Genomic DNA, 17,529 nt, shown 5'->3' on the forward strand with positions numbered 1-17,529 from the left:
AGTCCCACCGTCCCAGACACACTGACCCACCGACCCAGACACACACTGACCCACTGACCCAGACACACACTGACCCACTGACCCAGACATACTGACCCACTGACCCAGACACACACTGACCCACTGACCCAGACACACACTGACCCACTGACCCTGACACACACTGACCTACTGACCGAGACACACTGACCCACCGATCCCGACACACACCCCACTGACCTAGACACACACTGACCCACTGACCCAGACACACACTGACCCACTGACCCAGACACACTGACCCGCCGATCCAGACACACACCCCACTGACCCAGACACACACTGACCCACTGACCCAGACACACACTGACTCAGACACACTGACCCACTGACCCAGACACATTGACCCAGACGCATACTGACCCACTGACCCAGACACACACTGACCCACTGACCCAGACACACTGACCCACTGACCCAAACCCATTGAACCAGACACACACTGACCCATTGACCCAGACACACACTGACCCACTGACCCAGACACACACTGACCCACTGACCCAGACACACACTGACCCACTGACCCAGTCACACTGACCCACTGACACAGACACACACCCCACTTACCCAGACACAAACTGACACACTGACCCAGACACACACAGTCCCACTGACTCAGACACACACTAACCCACTGACTCAGACACACACTGACCCACTGACCCAGATACACACTGACCCACTGACCTAGACACACACTGACCCACTGACCCAGACACACTGACCCACTGACCCAGACACACTGACCCACTTACCCAGACACAAACTGACACACTGACCCAGACACACACAGTCCCACTGACTCAGACACACACTGACCCACTGACTCAGACACACACTGACCCACTGACCCAGATACACACTGACCCACTGACCCAGACACACTGACCCACTGACTCAGATACACACTGACCAACTGACCCAGACACACTGACCCACTGACCCAGACACACAGACCCACTGACCCAGATACACACTGACCCACTGACCCAGACACACTGAACCACTGACCCAGACACACACTAACCCACTGAACCTGATACACTGACCCACTGACTCAGATTCACTGATCCACTGACCCAGACACACACTGACCCACTGATGCAAACACACTAACCCACTGACCCAGACACATTGACCCAGACGCATACTGACCCACTACACAGACACACACTGACTCACTGACCCAGACACACACTGACCCACTGACCCAGACACACACTGACTCACCGACCCAGACACACACTGACCCACTGACTCAGACACACACTGACCCACTGACCCTGACACACACAGTCCCACTGACCCAGACACACTGACCCACTGACCCAGACACACATTGACCCACTGACTCAGACACACTGACCCACTGACCCAGAAACACACCCCACTGACCCAGACACACACTGACCCACTGCCCCAGACACACACAGACCCACTGACCCAGACACACACAGTCCCACCGTCGCAGACACACTGACCCACCGACCCAGACACACACTGACCCACTGACCCAGACACACACTGACCCACTGACCCAGGCACACTGACCCACTGACCCAGACACACACTGACCCACTGACCCAGACACACACTGACCCACTGACCCAGACACACTGACCCACTGACCCAGACACACTGACCCACTGACCCAGACCCATTGACCCAGACACACACTGACCCATTGACCCAGACACGCACTGACCCACTGACCCAGACACACTGACCCACTGACCCAGATACACACTGACCCACTGACCCAGATACACACTAATCCACTGACCCAGATACACTGGCCCACTGACCCAGACACACACTGACCCACTGAGCCAAAGACACTGACCCACTGTCTCAGACACACTGACCCACTGACCCAGACACACACTGACCCACTGACCCAAAGACACTGACCCACTGTCTCAGACACACTGACCCACTGACCCAGACACATTGACCCACTGACCCAGACACATTGACCCACTGACCCAGACACACACTGACCCACTGACCCAGATGCACATTGACCCACTGACCCAGACACACACTAACCCACTGACTCAGATACACTGACCCACTGACCCAGACACACACTGACCCACTGACCCAGACACACTGACCCACTGACTCAGACACACTGACCCACTGACCCAGACACACACTGACCCACTGACCCAGACACACACCCCACTTACCCAGACACAAACTGACCCACTGACCCTGACAAACATTGACCCACTGACACAGACATACACCGACCCACTGACCCAGACACACACTGACCCACTGACCCTGACACACACCCCACTGACCCAGACACACACTGACCCACTGACCCAGACACTCACAGTACACTGACCCAGACACACACTGACCCACTGACTCAGACACACACTTACCTACTGACCCAGACACACTGACCCACTGACCCAGACCCATTGACCCAGACACACACTGTACCACTGACCCAGATACACACTGACCCACTGACCCAGACACAAACTGACCCACTGACTCAGATACACTGACCCACTGACCCAGACACACACTGACCCACTGACCCAGACTAACTGACCCACTGACTCAGACACACTGACCCACACATACTGACCCACTGAACCAGATGCACACTGACCCACTCACACACTGACCCAGAGACACACTGACCCACTGACCCACTGACTCAGACACACACTGACCTACTGACCCAGACACACTGACCCACTGACCCAGACCTATTGACCCAGATACACACTGACCCACTGACCCAGACACACTGACCCACAGACTCAGACACACTGACCCACTCCCATTAACCCAGACACACACTGACCCATTGACCCAGAAACACACTGACCCACTGACCCAGATACACACTGACCCACTGACCCAGACACACACTGACCCACTGACCCAGACACACTGACCCACTGACTCAGACACACTGATCCACTGACCCAGACCCATTGACCCAGACACACACTGACCCACTGACTCAGACACACACTTACCTACTGACCCAGACACACTGACCCACTGACCCAGACCCATTGACCCAGACACACACTGTACCACTGACCCAGATACACACTGACCCACTGACCCAGACACAAACTGACCCACTGACTCAGATACACTGACCCACTGACCCAGACACACACTGACCCACTGACCCAGACTAACTGACCCACTGACTCAGACACACTGACCCACACATACTGACCCACTGAACCAGATGCACACTGACCCACTCACACACTGACCCAGAGACACACTGACCCACTGACCCACTGACTCAGACACACACTGACCTACTGACCCAGACACACTGACCCACTGACCCAGACCTATTGACCCAGATACACACTGACCCACTGACCCAGACACACACTAACCCACTGACTCAGATACACTGAACACTGACCCAGACACACACTGACCCACTGACCCAGACACACTGACCCACAGACTCAGACACACTGACCCACTCCCATTAACCCAGACACACACTGACCCATTGACCCAGAAACACACTGACCCACTGACCCAGATACACACTGACCCACTGACCCAGACACACACTGACCCACTGACCCAGACACACTGACCCACTGACTCAGACACACTGATCCACTGACCCAGACCCATTGACCCAGACACACACTGACCCACTGACCCAGACACACACTGACCCACTGACCCAGACAAACTGACCCACTGACCCAGACACACACTGACCCACTGACCCAGACACACACCCCACTTACCCAGACACAAACTGACACACTGACCCAGACACACACAGTCCCACTGACTCAGACACACACTGACCCACTGACTCAGACACACACTGACCCACTGACCCAGATACACACTGACCCACTGACCCAGACACACTGACCCACTGACTCAGATACACACTGACCAACTGACCCAGACACACTGACCCACTGACCCAGACACACAGACTCACTGACCCAGATACACACTGACCCACTGACCCAGACACACACTGACCCACTGACCCAGACACACTGACCCACTGACCCAGACACACACTAACCCACTGACCCAGATACACTGACCCACTGACTCAGACACACAGACTCACTGACCCAGACACACACTGACCCACTGACTCAAACACACTGACCCACTGACTCAGACACACTGACCCACTGACCCAGACACATTGACCCAGACGCATACTGACCCACTGACCCAGACACATACTGACCCACTGACCCAGACACACCCCACTGACCCAGACACGCACTGACCCACTGACCCAGACACACACTGACTCACCGACCCAGATACACACTGACCCACTGACTCAGACACACACTGACCCACTGACCCTGACACACACAGTCCCACTGACCCAGACATACTGACCCACTGACCCAGACACACATTGACCCACTGACTCAGACACACTGACCCACTGACCCAGAAACACACCCCACAGTACAATGACCCAGACACACACTGACCCACTGACTCAGACACACACTTACCTACTGACCCAGACACACTGACCCACTGACCCAGACCCATTGACCCAGACACACACTGTACCACTGACCCAGATACACACTGACCCACTGACCCAGACACACACTTACCCACTGACTCAGATACACTGACCCAGACACACACTGACCCACTGACCCAGACTAACTGACCCACTGACTCAGACACACTGACCCACACATACTGACCCACTGAACCAGACGCACACTGACCCACTCACACACTGACCCAGAGACACACTGACCCACTGACTCAGACACACACTGACCTACTGACCCAGACACACTGACCCACTGACCCAGACCTATTGACCCAGATACACACTGACCCACTGACCCAGACACACACTAACCCACTGACTCAGATACACTGAACACTGACCCAGACACACACTGACCCACTGACCCAGACACACTGACCCACTGACTCAGACACACTGACCCACTCCCATTGACCCAGACACACACTGACCCATTGACCCAGACACACACTGACCCACTGACCCAGATACACACTGACCCACTGACCCAGACACACACTAACGCACTGACTCAGATACACTGACCCACTGACCCAGACAAACTGACCCACTGACCCAGACACACACTGACCCACTGACCCAGACACACACCCCACTTACCCAGACACAAACTGACACACTGACCCAGACACACACAGTCCCACTGACTCAGACACACACTGACCCACTGACTCAGACACACACTGACCCACTGATCCAGACACACACTGACCCACTGACCCAGACACACTGACCCACTGACTCAGATACACACTGACCAACTGACCCAGACACACTGACCCACTGACCCAGACACACAGACTCACTGACCCAGATACACACTGACCCACTGACCCAGACACACACTGACCCACTGACCCAGACACACTGACCCACTGACCCAGACACACACTAACCCACTGACCCAGATACACTGACCCACTGACTCAGATTCACTGACCCACTGACCCAGACACACACTGACCCACTGACTCAAACACACTGACCCACTGACTCAGACACACTGACCCACTGACCCAGACACATTGACCCAGACGCATACTGACCCACTGACCCAGACACATACTGACCCACTGACCCAGACACACCCCACTGACCCAGACACGCACTGACCCACTGACCCAGACACACACTGACTCACCGACCCAGATACACACTGACCCACTGACTCAGACACACACTGACCCACTGACCCTGACACACACAGTCCCACTGACCCAGACACACTGACCCACTGACCCAGACACACATTGACCCACTGACTCAGACACACTGACCCACTGACCCAGAAACACACCCCACAGACCCAGACACACACTGACCCACTGACCCAGACACTCACTGACCCACTGACCCAGACACACACTGACCCACTGACTCAGATACACACTGACCAACTGACCCAGACACACTGACCCACTGACCCAGACACACAGACCCACTGACCCAGACACACTGACCCACTGCCCCAGACACACACTGACCCACTGACCCAGACACACATAGTCCCACCGTCCCAGACACACTGACCCACCGACCCAGACACACACTGACCCACTGACCCAGACACACACTGACCCACTGACCCAGACACACTGACCCACTGACCCAGACACACACTGACCCACTGACCCAGACACACTGACCCGCCGATCCAGACACACACCCCACTGACCCAGACACACACTGACCCACTGACCCAGACACACACTGACTCAGACACACTGACCCACTGACCCAGACACATTGACCCAGACGCATACTGACCCACTGACCCAGACACACACTGACCCACTGACCCAGACACACTGACCCACTGACCCAAACCCATTGAACCAGACACACACTGACCCATTGACCCAGACACACACTGACCCACTGACCCAGACACACACTGACCCACTGACCCAGACACACACTGACCCACTGACCCAGTCACACTGACCCACTGACACAGACACACACCCCACTTACCCAGACACAAACTGACACACTGACCCAGACACACACAGTCCCACTGACTCAGACACACACTGACCCACTGACTCAGACACACACTGACCCACTGACCCAGATACACACTGACCCACTGACCCAGACACACACTGACCCACTGACCCAGACACACTGACCCACTGACCCAGACACACTGACCCACTTACCCAGACACAAACTGACACACTGACCCAGACACACACAGTCCCACTGACTCAGACACACACTGACCCACTGACTCAGACACACACTGACCCACTGACCCAGATACACACTGACCCACTGACCCAGACACACTGACCCACTGACTCAGATACACACTGACCAACTGACCCAGACACACTGACCCACTGACCCAGACACACAGACCCACTGACCCAGATACACACTGACCCACTGACCCAGACACACACTGACCCACTGACCCAGACACACTGAACCACTGACCCAGACACACACTAACCCACTGAACCTGATACACTGACCCACTGACTCAGATTCACTGACCCACTGACCCAGGCATCACACTGACCCACTGATGCAAACACACTGACCCACTGACCCAGACACATTGACCCAGACGCATACTGACCCACTACACAGACACACACTGACTCACTGACCCAGACACACACTGACCCACTGACCCAGACACACACTGACTCACCGACCCAGACACACACTGACCCACTGACTCAGACACACACTGACCCACTGACCCTGACACACACAGTCCCACTGACCCAGACACACTGACCCACTGACCCAGACACACATTGACCCACTGACTCAGACACACTGACCCACTGACCCAGAAACACACCCCACTGACCCAGACACACACTGACCCACTGACCCAGACACACACTGACCCACTGACCCAGACACACACTGACCCACTGACTCAGACACACACTGACCCACTGACCCAGACACACTGACCCACTGACCCAGACACACAGACCCACTGACCCAGACACACTGACCCACTGCCCCAGACACACACAGACCCACTGACCCAGACACACACAGTCCCACCGTCGCAGACACACTGATCCACCGACCCAGACACACACTGACCCACTGACCCAGACACACACTGACCCACTGACCCAGACACACTGACCCACTGACCCAGACACACACTGACCCACTGACCCAGACACACACTGACCCACTGACCCAGACACACTGACCCACTGACCCAGACACACACTGACCTACTGACCCAGACACACTGACCCACTGACCAAAACCCATTGACCCAGACACACACTGACCCATTGACCCAGACACACACTGACCCACTGACCCAGACACACTGACCCACTGACCCAGATACACACTGACCCACTGACCCAGACACACACTAATCCACTGACCCAGATACACTGGCCCACTGACCCAGACACACACTGACCCACTGACCCAAAGACACTGACCCACTGTCTCAGACACACTGACCCACTGACCCAGACTCACTGACCCACTGACCCAGACACACACTGACCCACTGATCCAGACACACACCCCACTTACCCAGACACAAACTGACCCACTGACCCAGACACACACTAACCCACTGACTCAGATACACTGACCCACTGACCCAGACACACACTGACCCACTGACTCAGACACATTGACCCACTGACCCAGACACACACTGACCCACTGACCCAGACACACACCCCACTTACCCAGACACAAACTGACCCACTGACCCAGACACACATTGACCCACTGACCCAGACACTCACAGTCCCACTGACCCAGACACACACTGACACACTGACCCAGACACACACAGTCCCACTGACTCAGACACACACTGACCCACTGACCCAGATACACACTGACCCACTGACCCAGACACACACTGACCCACTGACTCAGAGACACACTGACCAACTGACCCAGACACACTGACCCACTGACCCAGACTCACTGACCCACTGACCCAGACACACACTGACCCACTGATCCAGACACACACCCCACTTACCCAGACACAAACTGACCCACTGACCCAGACACACACTAACCCACTGACTCAGATACACTGACCCACTGACCCAGACACACACTGACCCACTGACTCAGACACATTGACCCACTGACCCAGACTCACTGACCCACTGACCCAGACACACACTGACCCACTGACCCAGACACACACCCCACTTACCCAGACACAAACTGACCCACTGACCCAGACACACATTGACCCACTGACCCAGACACTCACAGTCCCACTGACCCAGACACACACTGACACACTGACCCAGACACACACAGTCCCACTGACTCAGACACACACTGACCCACTGACCCAGATACACACTGACCCACTGACCCAGACACACACTGACCCACTGACTCAGAGACACACTGACCAACTGACCCAGACACACTGACCCACTGACCCAGACTCACATTGACCCACTGACCCAGACACACATTGACCCACTGACCCAGACACACTGACCCACTGACCCAGACACACACTGACCCACTGACCCAGACACACTGACCCACTGACCTAGACACACACTGACCCACTGATGCAGATACACTGACCCACTGACTCAGATTCACTGACCCACTGACCCAGACACACACTGACCCACTGACCCAGACACACTGACCCACTGACTCAGATTCACTGACCCACTGACCCAGACACACACTGACCCACTGACCCAGACACACTGACCCACTGACTCAGACACACTGACCCACTGACCCAGACACATTGACCCAGACGCATACTGACCCACTGACCCAGACACACACTGACCCACTGACTCAGACACACTGACCCACTGACCCAAACCCATTGAACCAGACACACACTGACCCATTGGCCCAGACACACACTGACCCACTGACCCAGATGCACACTGACCCACTGACCCAGACACACACTAACCCACTGACTCAGATACACTGACCCACTGACCCAGACACACACTGACCCACTGACCCAGACACACTGACCCACTGACTCAGACACACTGACCCACTGACCCAGAGACACACTGACCCACTGACCCAGACACACACCCCACTTACCCAGACACAAACTGACCCACTGACCCTGACAAACTTTGACCCACTGACCCAGACATACACCGACCCACTGACCCAGACACACACTGACCCACTGACCCTGACACACACCCCACTGACCCAGACACACACTGACCCACTGACCCAGACACTCACAGTACACTGACCCAGACACACACTGACCCACTGACTCAGACACACACTTACCTACTGACCCAGACACACTGACCCACTGACCCAGACCCATTGACCCAGACACACACTGTACCACTGACCCAGATACACACTGACCCACTGACCCAGACACACACTGACCCACTGACCCAGACTAACTGACCCACTGACTCAGACACACTGACCCACACATACTGACCCACTGAACCAGATGCACACTGACCCACTCACACACTGACCCAGAGACACACTGACCCACTGACCCACTGACTCAGACACACACTGACCTACTGACCCAGACACACTGACCCACTGACCCAGACCTATTGACCCAGATACACACTGACCCACTGACCCAGACACACACTAACCCACTGACTCAGATACACTGAACACTGACCCAGACACACACTGACCCACTGACCCAGACACACTGACCCACAGACTCAGACACACTGACCCACTCCCATTAACCCAGACACACACTGACCCATTGACCCAGAAACACACTGACCCACTGACCCAGATACACACTGACCCACTGACCCAGACACACACTGACCCACTGACCCAGACACACTGACCCACTGACTCAGACACACTGATCCACTGACCCAGACCCATTGACCCAGACACACACAGTCCCACTGACTCAGACACACACTGACCCACTGACCCAGATACACACTGACCCACTGACCCAGACACACACTGACCCACTGACTCAGAGACACACTGACCAACTGACCCAGACACACTGACCCACTGACCCAGACTCACTGACGCACTGACCCAGACACACACTGACCCACTGATCCAGACACACACCCCACTTACCCAGACACAAACTGACCCACTGACCCAGACACACACTAACCCACTGACTCAGATACACTGACCCACTGACCCAGACACACACTGACCCACTGACTCAGACACATTGACCCACTGACCCAGACTCACTGACCCACTGACCCAGACACACACTGACCCACTGACCCAGACACACACCCCACTTACCCAGACACAAACTGACCCACTGACCCAGACACACATTGACCCACTGACCCAGACACTCACAGTCCCACTGACCCAGACACACACTGACACACTGACCCAGACACACACAGTCCCACTGACTCAGACACACACTGACCCACTGACCCAGATACACACTGACCCACTGACCCAGACACACACTGACCCACTGACTCAGAGACACACTGACCAACTGACCCAGACACACTGACCCACTGACCCAGACTCACATTGACCCACTGACCCAGACACACATTGACCCACTGACCCAGACACACTGACCCACTGACCCAGACACACACTGACCCACTGACCCAGACACACTGACCCACTGACCTAGACACACACTGACCCACTGATGCAGATACACTGACCCACTGACTCAGATTCACTGACCCACTGACCCAGACACACACTGACCCACTGACCCAGACACACTGACCCACTGACTCAGATTCACTGACCCACTGACCCAGACACACACTGACCCACTGACCCAGACACACTGACCCACTGACTCAGACACACTGACCCACTGACCCAGACACATTGACCCAGACGCATACTGACCCACTGACCCAGACACACACTGACCCACTGACTCAGACACACTGACCCACTGACCCAAACCCATTGAACCAGACACACACTGACCCATTGGCCCAGACACACACTGACCCACTGACCCAGATGCACACTGACCCACTGACCCAGACACACACTAACCCACTGACTCAGATACACTGACCCACTGACCCAGACACACACTGACCCACTGACCCAGACACACTGACCCACTGACTCAGACACACTGACCCACTGACCCAGAGACACACTGACCCACTGACCCAGACACACACCCCACTTACCCAGACACAAACTGACCCACTGACCCTGACAAACTTTGACCCACTGACCCAGACATACACCGACCCACTGACCCAGACACACACTGACCCACTGACCCTGACACACACCCCACTGACCCAGACACACACTGACCCACTGACCCAGACACTCACAGTACACTGACCCAGACACACACTGACCCACTGACTCAGACACACACTTACCTACTGACCCAGACACACTGACCCACTGACCCAGACCCATTGACCCAGACACACACTGTACCACTGACCCAGATACACACTGACCCACTGACCCAGACACACACTGACCCACTGACCCAGACTAACTGACCCACTGACTCAGACACACTGACCCACACATACTGACCCACTGAACCAGATGCACACTGACCCACTCACACACTGACCCAGAGACACACTGACCCACTGACCCACTGACTCAGACACACACTGACCTACTGACCCAGACACACTGACCCACTGACCCAGACCTATTGACCCAGATACACACTGACCCACTGACCCAGACACACACTAACCCACTGACTCAGATACACTGAACACTGACCCAGACACACACTGACCCACTGACCCAGACACACTGACCCACAGACTCAGACACACTGACCCACTCCCATTAACCCAGACACACACTGACCCATTGACCCAGAAACACACTGACCCACTGACCCAGATACACACTGACCCACTGACCCAGACACACACTGACCCACTGACCCAGACACACTGACCCACTGACTCAGACACACTGATCCACTGACCCAGACCCATTGACCCAGACACACACTGACCCACTGACCCAGACACACACTGACCCACTGACCCAGACAAACTGACCCACTGACCCAGACACACACTGACCCACTGACCCAGACACACACCCCACTTACCCAGACACAAACTGACACACTGACCCAGACACACACAGTCCCACTGACTCAGACACACACTGACCCACTGACTCAGACACACACTGACCCACTGACCCAGATACACACTGACCCACTGACCCAGACACACTGACCCACTGACTCAGATACACACTGACCAACTGACCCAGACACACTGACCCACTGACCCAGACACACAGACTCACTGACCCAGATACACACTGACCCACTGACCCAGACACACACTGACCCACTGTCCCAGACACACTGACCCACTGACCCAGACACACACTAACCCACTGACCCAGATACACTGACCCACTGACTCAGACACACAGACTCACTGACCCAGACACACACTGACCCACTGACTCAAACACACTGACCCACTGACTCAGACACACTGACCCACTGACCCAGACACATTGACCCAGACGCATACTGACCCACTGACCCAGACACATACTGACCCACTGACCCAGACACACCCCACTGACCCAGACACGCACTGACCCACTGACCCAGACACACACTGACTCACCGACCCAGATACACACTGACCCACTGACTCAGACACACACTGACCCACTGACCCTGACACACACAGACCCACTGACCCAGACATACTGACCCACTGACCCAGACACACATTGACCCACTGACTCAGACACACTGACCCACTGACCCAGAAACACACCCCACAGACCCAGACACACACTGACCCACTGACCCAGACACTCACAGTACAATGACCCAGACACACACTGACCCACTGACTCAGACACACACTTACCTACTGACCCAGACACACTGACCCACTGACCCAGACCCATTGACCCAGACACACACTGTACCACTGACCCAGATACACACTAACCCACTGACCCAGACACACACTGACCCACTGACTCAGATACACTGACCCACTGACCCAGACACACACTGACCCACTGACCCAGACTAACTGACCCACTGACTCAGACACACTGACCCACACATACTGACCCACTGAACCAGACGCACACTGACCCACTCACACACTGACCCAGAGACACACTGACCCACTGACTCAGACACACACTGACCTACTGACCCAGACACACTGACCCACTGACCCAGACCTATTGACCCAGATACACACTGACCCACTGACCCAGACACACACTAACCCACTGACTCAGATACACTGAACACTGACCCAGACACACACTGACCCACTGACCCAGACACACTGACCCACTGACTCAGACACACTGACCCACTCCCATTGACCCAGACACACACTGACCCATTGACCCAGACACACACTGACCCACTGACCCAGATACACACTGACCCACTGACCCAGACACACACTAACCCACTGACTCAGATACACTGACCCACTGACCCAGACACACACTGACCCACTGACCCAGACAAACTGACCCACTGACCCAGACACACACTGACCCACTGACCCAGACACACACCCCACTTACCCAGTCACAAACTGACACACTGACCCAGACACACACTGACCCACTGACTCAGACACACACTGACCCACTGACTCAGACACACACTGACCCACTGATCCAGACACACACTGACCCACTGACCCAGACACACTGACCCACTGACTCAGATACACACTGACCAACTGACCCAGACACACTGACCCACTGACCCAGACACACAGACTCACTGACCCAGATACACACTGACCCACTGACCCAGACACACACTGACCCACTGACCCAGACACACTGACCCACTGACTCAGACACACACTAACCCACTGACCCAGATACACTGACCCACTGACTCAGATTCACTGACCCACTGACCCAGACACACAGACTCACTGACCCAGATACACACTGACCCACTGACCCAGACACACACTAACCCACTGACCCAGATACACTGACCCACTGACTCAGATTCACTGACCCACTGACCCAGACACACACTGACCCACTGACTCAAACACACTGACCCACTGACCCAGACACATTGACCCAGACGCATACTGACCCACTGACCCAGACACATACTGACCCACTGACCCAGACACACCCCACTGACCCAGACACGCACTGACCCACTGACCCAGACACACACTGACTCACCGACCCAGATACACACTGACCCACTGACTCAGACACACACTGACCCACTGACCCTGACACACACAGTCCCACTGACCCAGACACACTGACCCACTGACCCAGACACACATTGACCCACTGACTCAGACACACTGACCCACTGACCCAGAAACACACCCCACAGACCCAGACACACACTGACCCACTGACCCAGACACTCACTGACCCACTGACCCAGACACACACTGACCCACTGACTCAGATACACACTGACCAACTGACCCAGACACACTGACCCACTGACCCAGACACACAGACCCACTGACCCAGACACACTGACCCACTGCCCCAGACACACACTGACCCACTGACCCAGACACACATAGTCCCACCGTCCCAGACACACTGACCCACCGACCCAGACACACACTGACCCACTGACCCAGACACACACTGACCCACTGACCCAGACACACTGACCCACTGACCCAGACACACACTGACCCACTGACCCAGACACACACTGACCCACTGACCCTGACACACACTGACCTACTGACCGAGACACACTGACCCACCGATCCCGACACACACCCCACTGACCTAGACACACACTGACCCACTGGCCCAGACACACACTGACCCACTGACCCAGACACACTGACCCGCCGATCCAGACACACACCCCACTGACCCAGACACACACTGACCCACTGACCCAGACACACACTGACCCAGACACACTGACCCACTGACCCAGACACACACTGACCCACTGATCTAGACACACTGTCCCACCGACCCAGACACACACTCCACTGACCCAGACACACACTGACCCACTGACTCAGACACACTGACCCACCGACCCAGACACACACTGACCCAGACACACTGACCCAATGACCCAGACACACACTGACCCACTGACTCAGACATACTGAACCACCGACCCAGACACACACCGACCGAGACACACTGACCCACTGACCCAGACACACTGACCCACTGACCCAGACACACACTGACCCAGATACATACCCAACAAGACGCAGTGCAGAAAGAGCGATACAACTGGAAGCTCAAGGTTAATTAGTACCACTTACCTCTTTGGTTTCAAAATACTCGAGGTGGTAGCTCGCCTTCATTACCAAGTATCTCTCCTTCAACTTCTTCCGGCTCTCCACGTGTTGCATTACGTACCCCTCGGAGATCACCTGCTCCATCTCCCTGGGCTCCTGAGGAAACAAGGCATTGACTGAGCTGGGCCCTGGTCTTCACACCCCGTGTCCCTCCAGGGGTTTGTGGCCTTTCGTAGAGAGGGGCTGGATACCTCTCCTTAATGGGCCGCATATCATTAAATTGCTGCTGGGTCAAACCCCACATCCAGCAGCACACTTACAACAGAAAGTTTCCCTTATGGGAGAGGCACCAACCCATTGACAGGCTTGGCTTCTCTACCTGAGATTGCGAGCTAGTTCCGGCATTGCCAGCTTTTTTGGTCAAGTATGAAACATATAAGATTCTGAAGGGTGGGTTGTCAGGGTAGATGTTGAGAGGTTGTTTCCCCCTAGCTGGAGTGTCTAAGAACATAAGAACATAAGAAATAGGAGCAGGAGTAGGCCATACGGCCCCTCGAGTCTGCTCCACCATTTAATACGATCATGGCTGATCCGATCATGGACTCAGCTCCACTTCACTGCCCGCTCCCCATAACCCCTTATTCCCTTATCGGTTGAGAAACTGTCTATCTCTGTCTTAAATATATTCAATGACCCAGCCTCCACAGGTCTCTGAGGTAGCGAATTCCACAGATTTACCACCCTCTGAGAGAAGAAATTTCTCCTCATCCCAGTTTTAAATGGCGGTCCCTTATTCTAAGATTATGCCCTCCAGTTCTGGTTTCCCCCATCAGTGGAAACATCCTCTCTGCATCCACCTCATAATCTTATACATTTCGATAAGATCACCTCTCATTCTTTTGAATTCTAATGAGTAGAGGCTCAACCTACTCAACCTTTCCTCATAAGTCAATCCCCTCATCTCTGGAATCAACCGAGTGAACCTTCTCTGAACTGCCTCCAAAGCAAGTATATCCTTTCTTAAATATGGAAAGCAAAACTCCACGCAGTATTCCAGGTGTGGCCTCACCAATACCTTATATAGCTGTAGCAAGACTTCTCTGCTTTTATACTCCATCCCCTTTGCAATAAAGGCCAAGATACCATTGGCCTTCCTGATCACTTGAACTAGGGGCACAGTCTCAGGATAAGGGGTCAGCTGTTTAGGACTGAGATGAGGAGGAACGTCTTCACTCCGAGGGTGGTGAATCTTTGGAATTCTCTGTCCCAGAGGGCTGTGGATGCTGAGTCTCTGAATATATTCAAGGCTGAGATCAATAGATTTTTGGAGTTTGGGGGAATCAAGGGATGTGGAGATCGGGCAGGAAAGTGGAGTTGAGGTCGATGATCAGCCATGATCTTATTGAATGGCGGAGCAGGCTCGAGGGGCTGTATGGTCTACTCCTGCTCCTATTTCTTATGTTCTTACGTTCTTATCTCTCAGCCACCGGATTATTTCAGATTTCCTGTTACCGGTGATGCAGCAAGAAAGAAAGAAAGACTTGCATTTATATAGCGCCTTTCGTGACCTCAGGACGTCCCTAAGCGCTTCACAGCCAATGAAGTACTTTTGAAGTGCAACCACTGTTGCAATGTCGGAAATGCGGTGGCTAAATAGCACACAGCGAGACCCCCTCA

General features: G+C 54.8%; 1 protein-coding gene across 1 annotated transcript in view; it reads right to left on the minus strand.

Moving 5' to 3' along the window:
* The window catches only part of LOC139237850 (protein Niban 1-like), a 186,296-nt gene that overhangs the window by 152,819 nt on the left and 15,948 nt on the right, over window positions 1–17,529 (minus strand). The window contains exon 3 of the mRNA XM_070867074.1: window positions 15,877–16,008. Coding sequence (XP_070723175.1) covers window positions 15,877–16,008 — 132 coding nt within the window. The remainder of the gene's footprint in view (window positions 1–15,876; window positions 16,009–17,529) is intronic.

Source organism: Pristiophorus japonicus, chromosome 24, assembly GCF_044704955.1.
Source record: "Pristiophorus japonicus isolate sPriJap1 chromosome 24, sPriJap1.hap1, whole genome shotgun sequence".
In the NCBI taxonomy this organism is placed as follows: Eukaryota; Metazoa; Chordata; class Chondrichthyes; family Pristiophoridae; genus Pristiophorus; species Pristiophorus japonicus.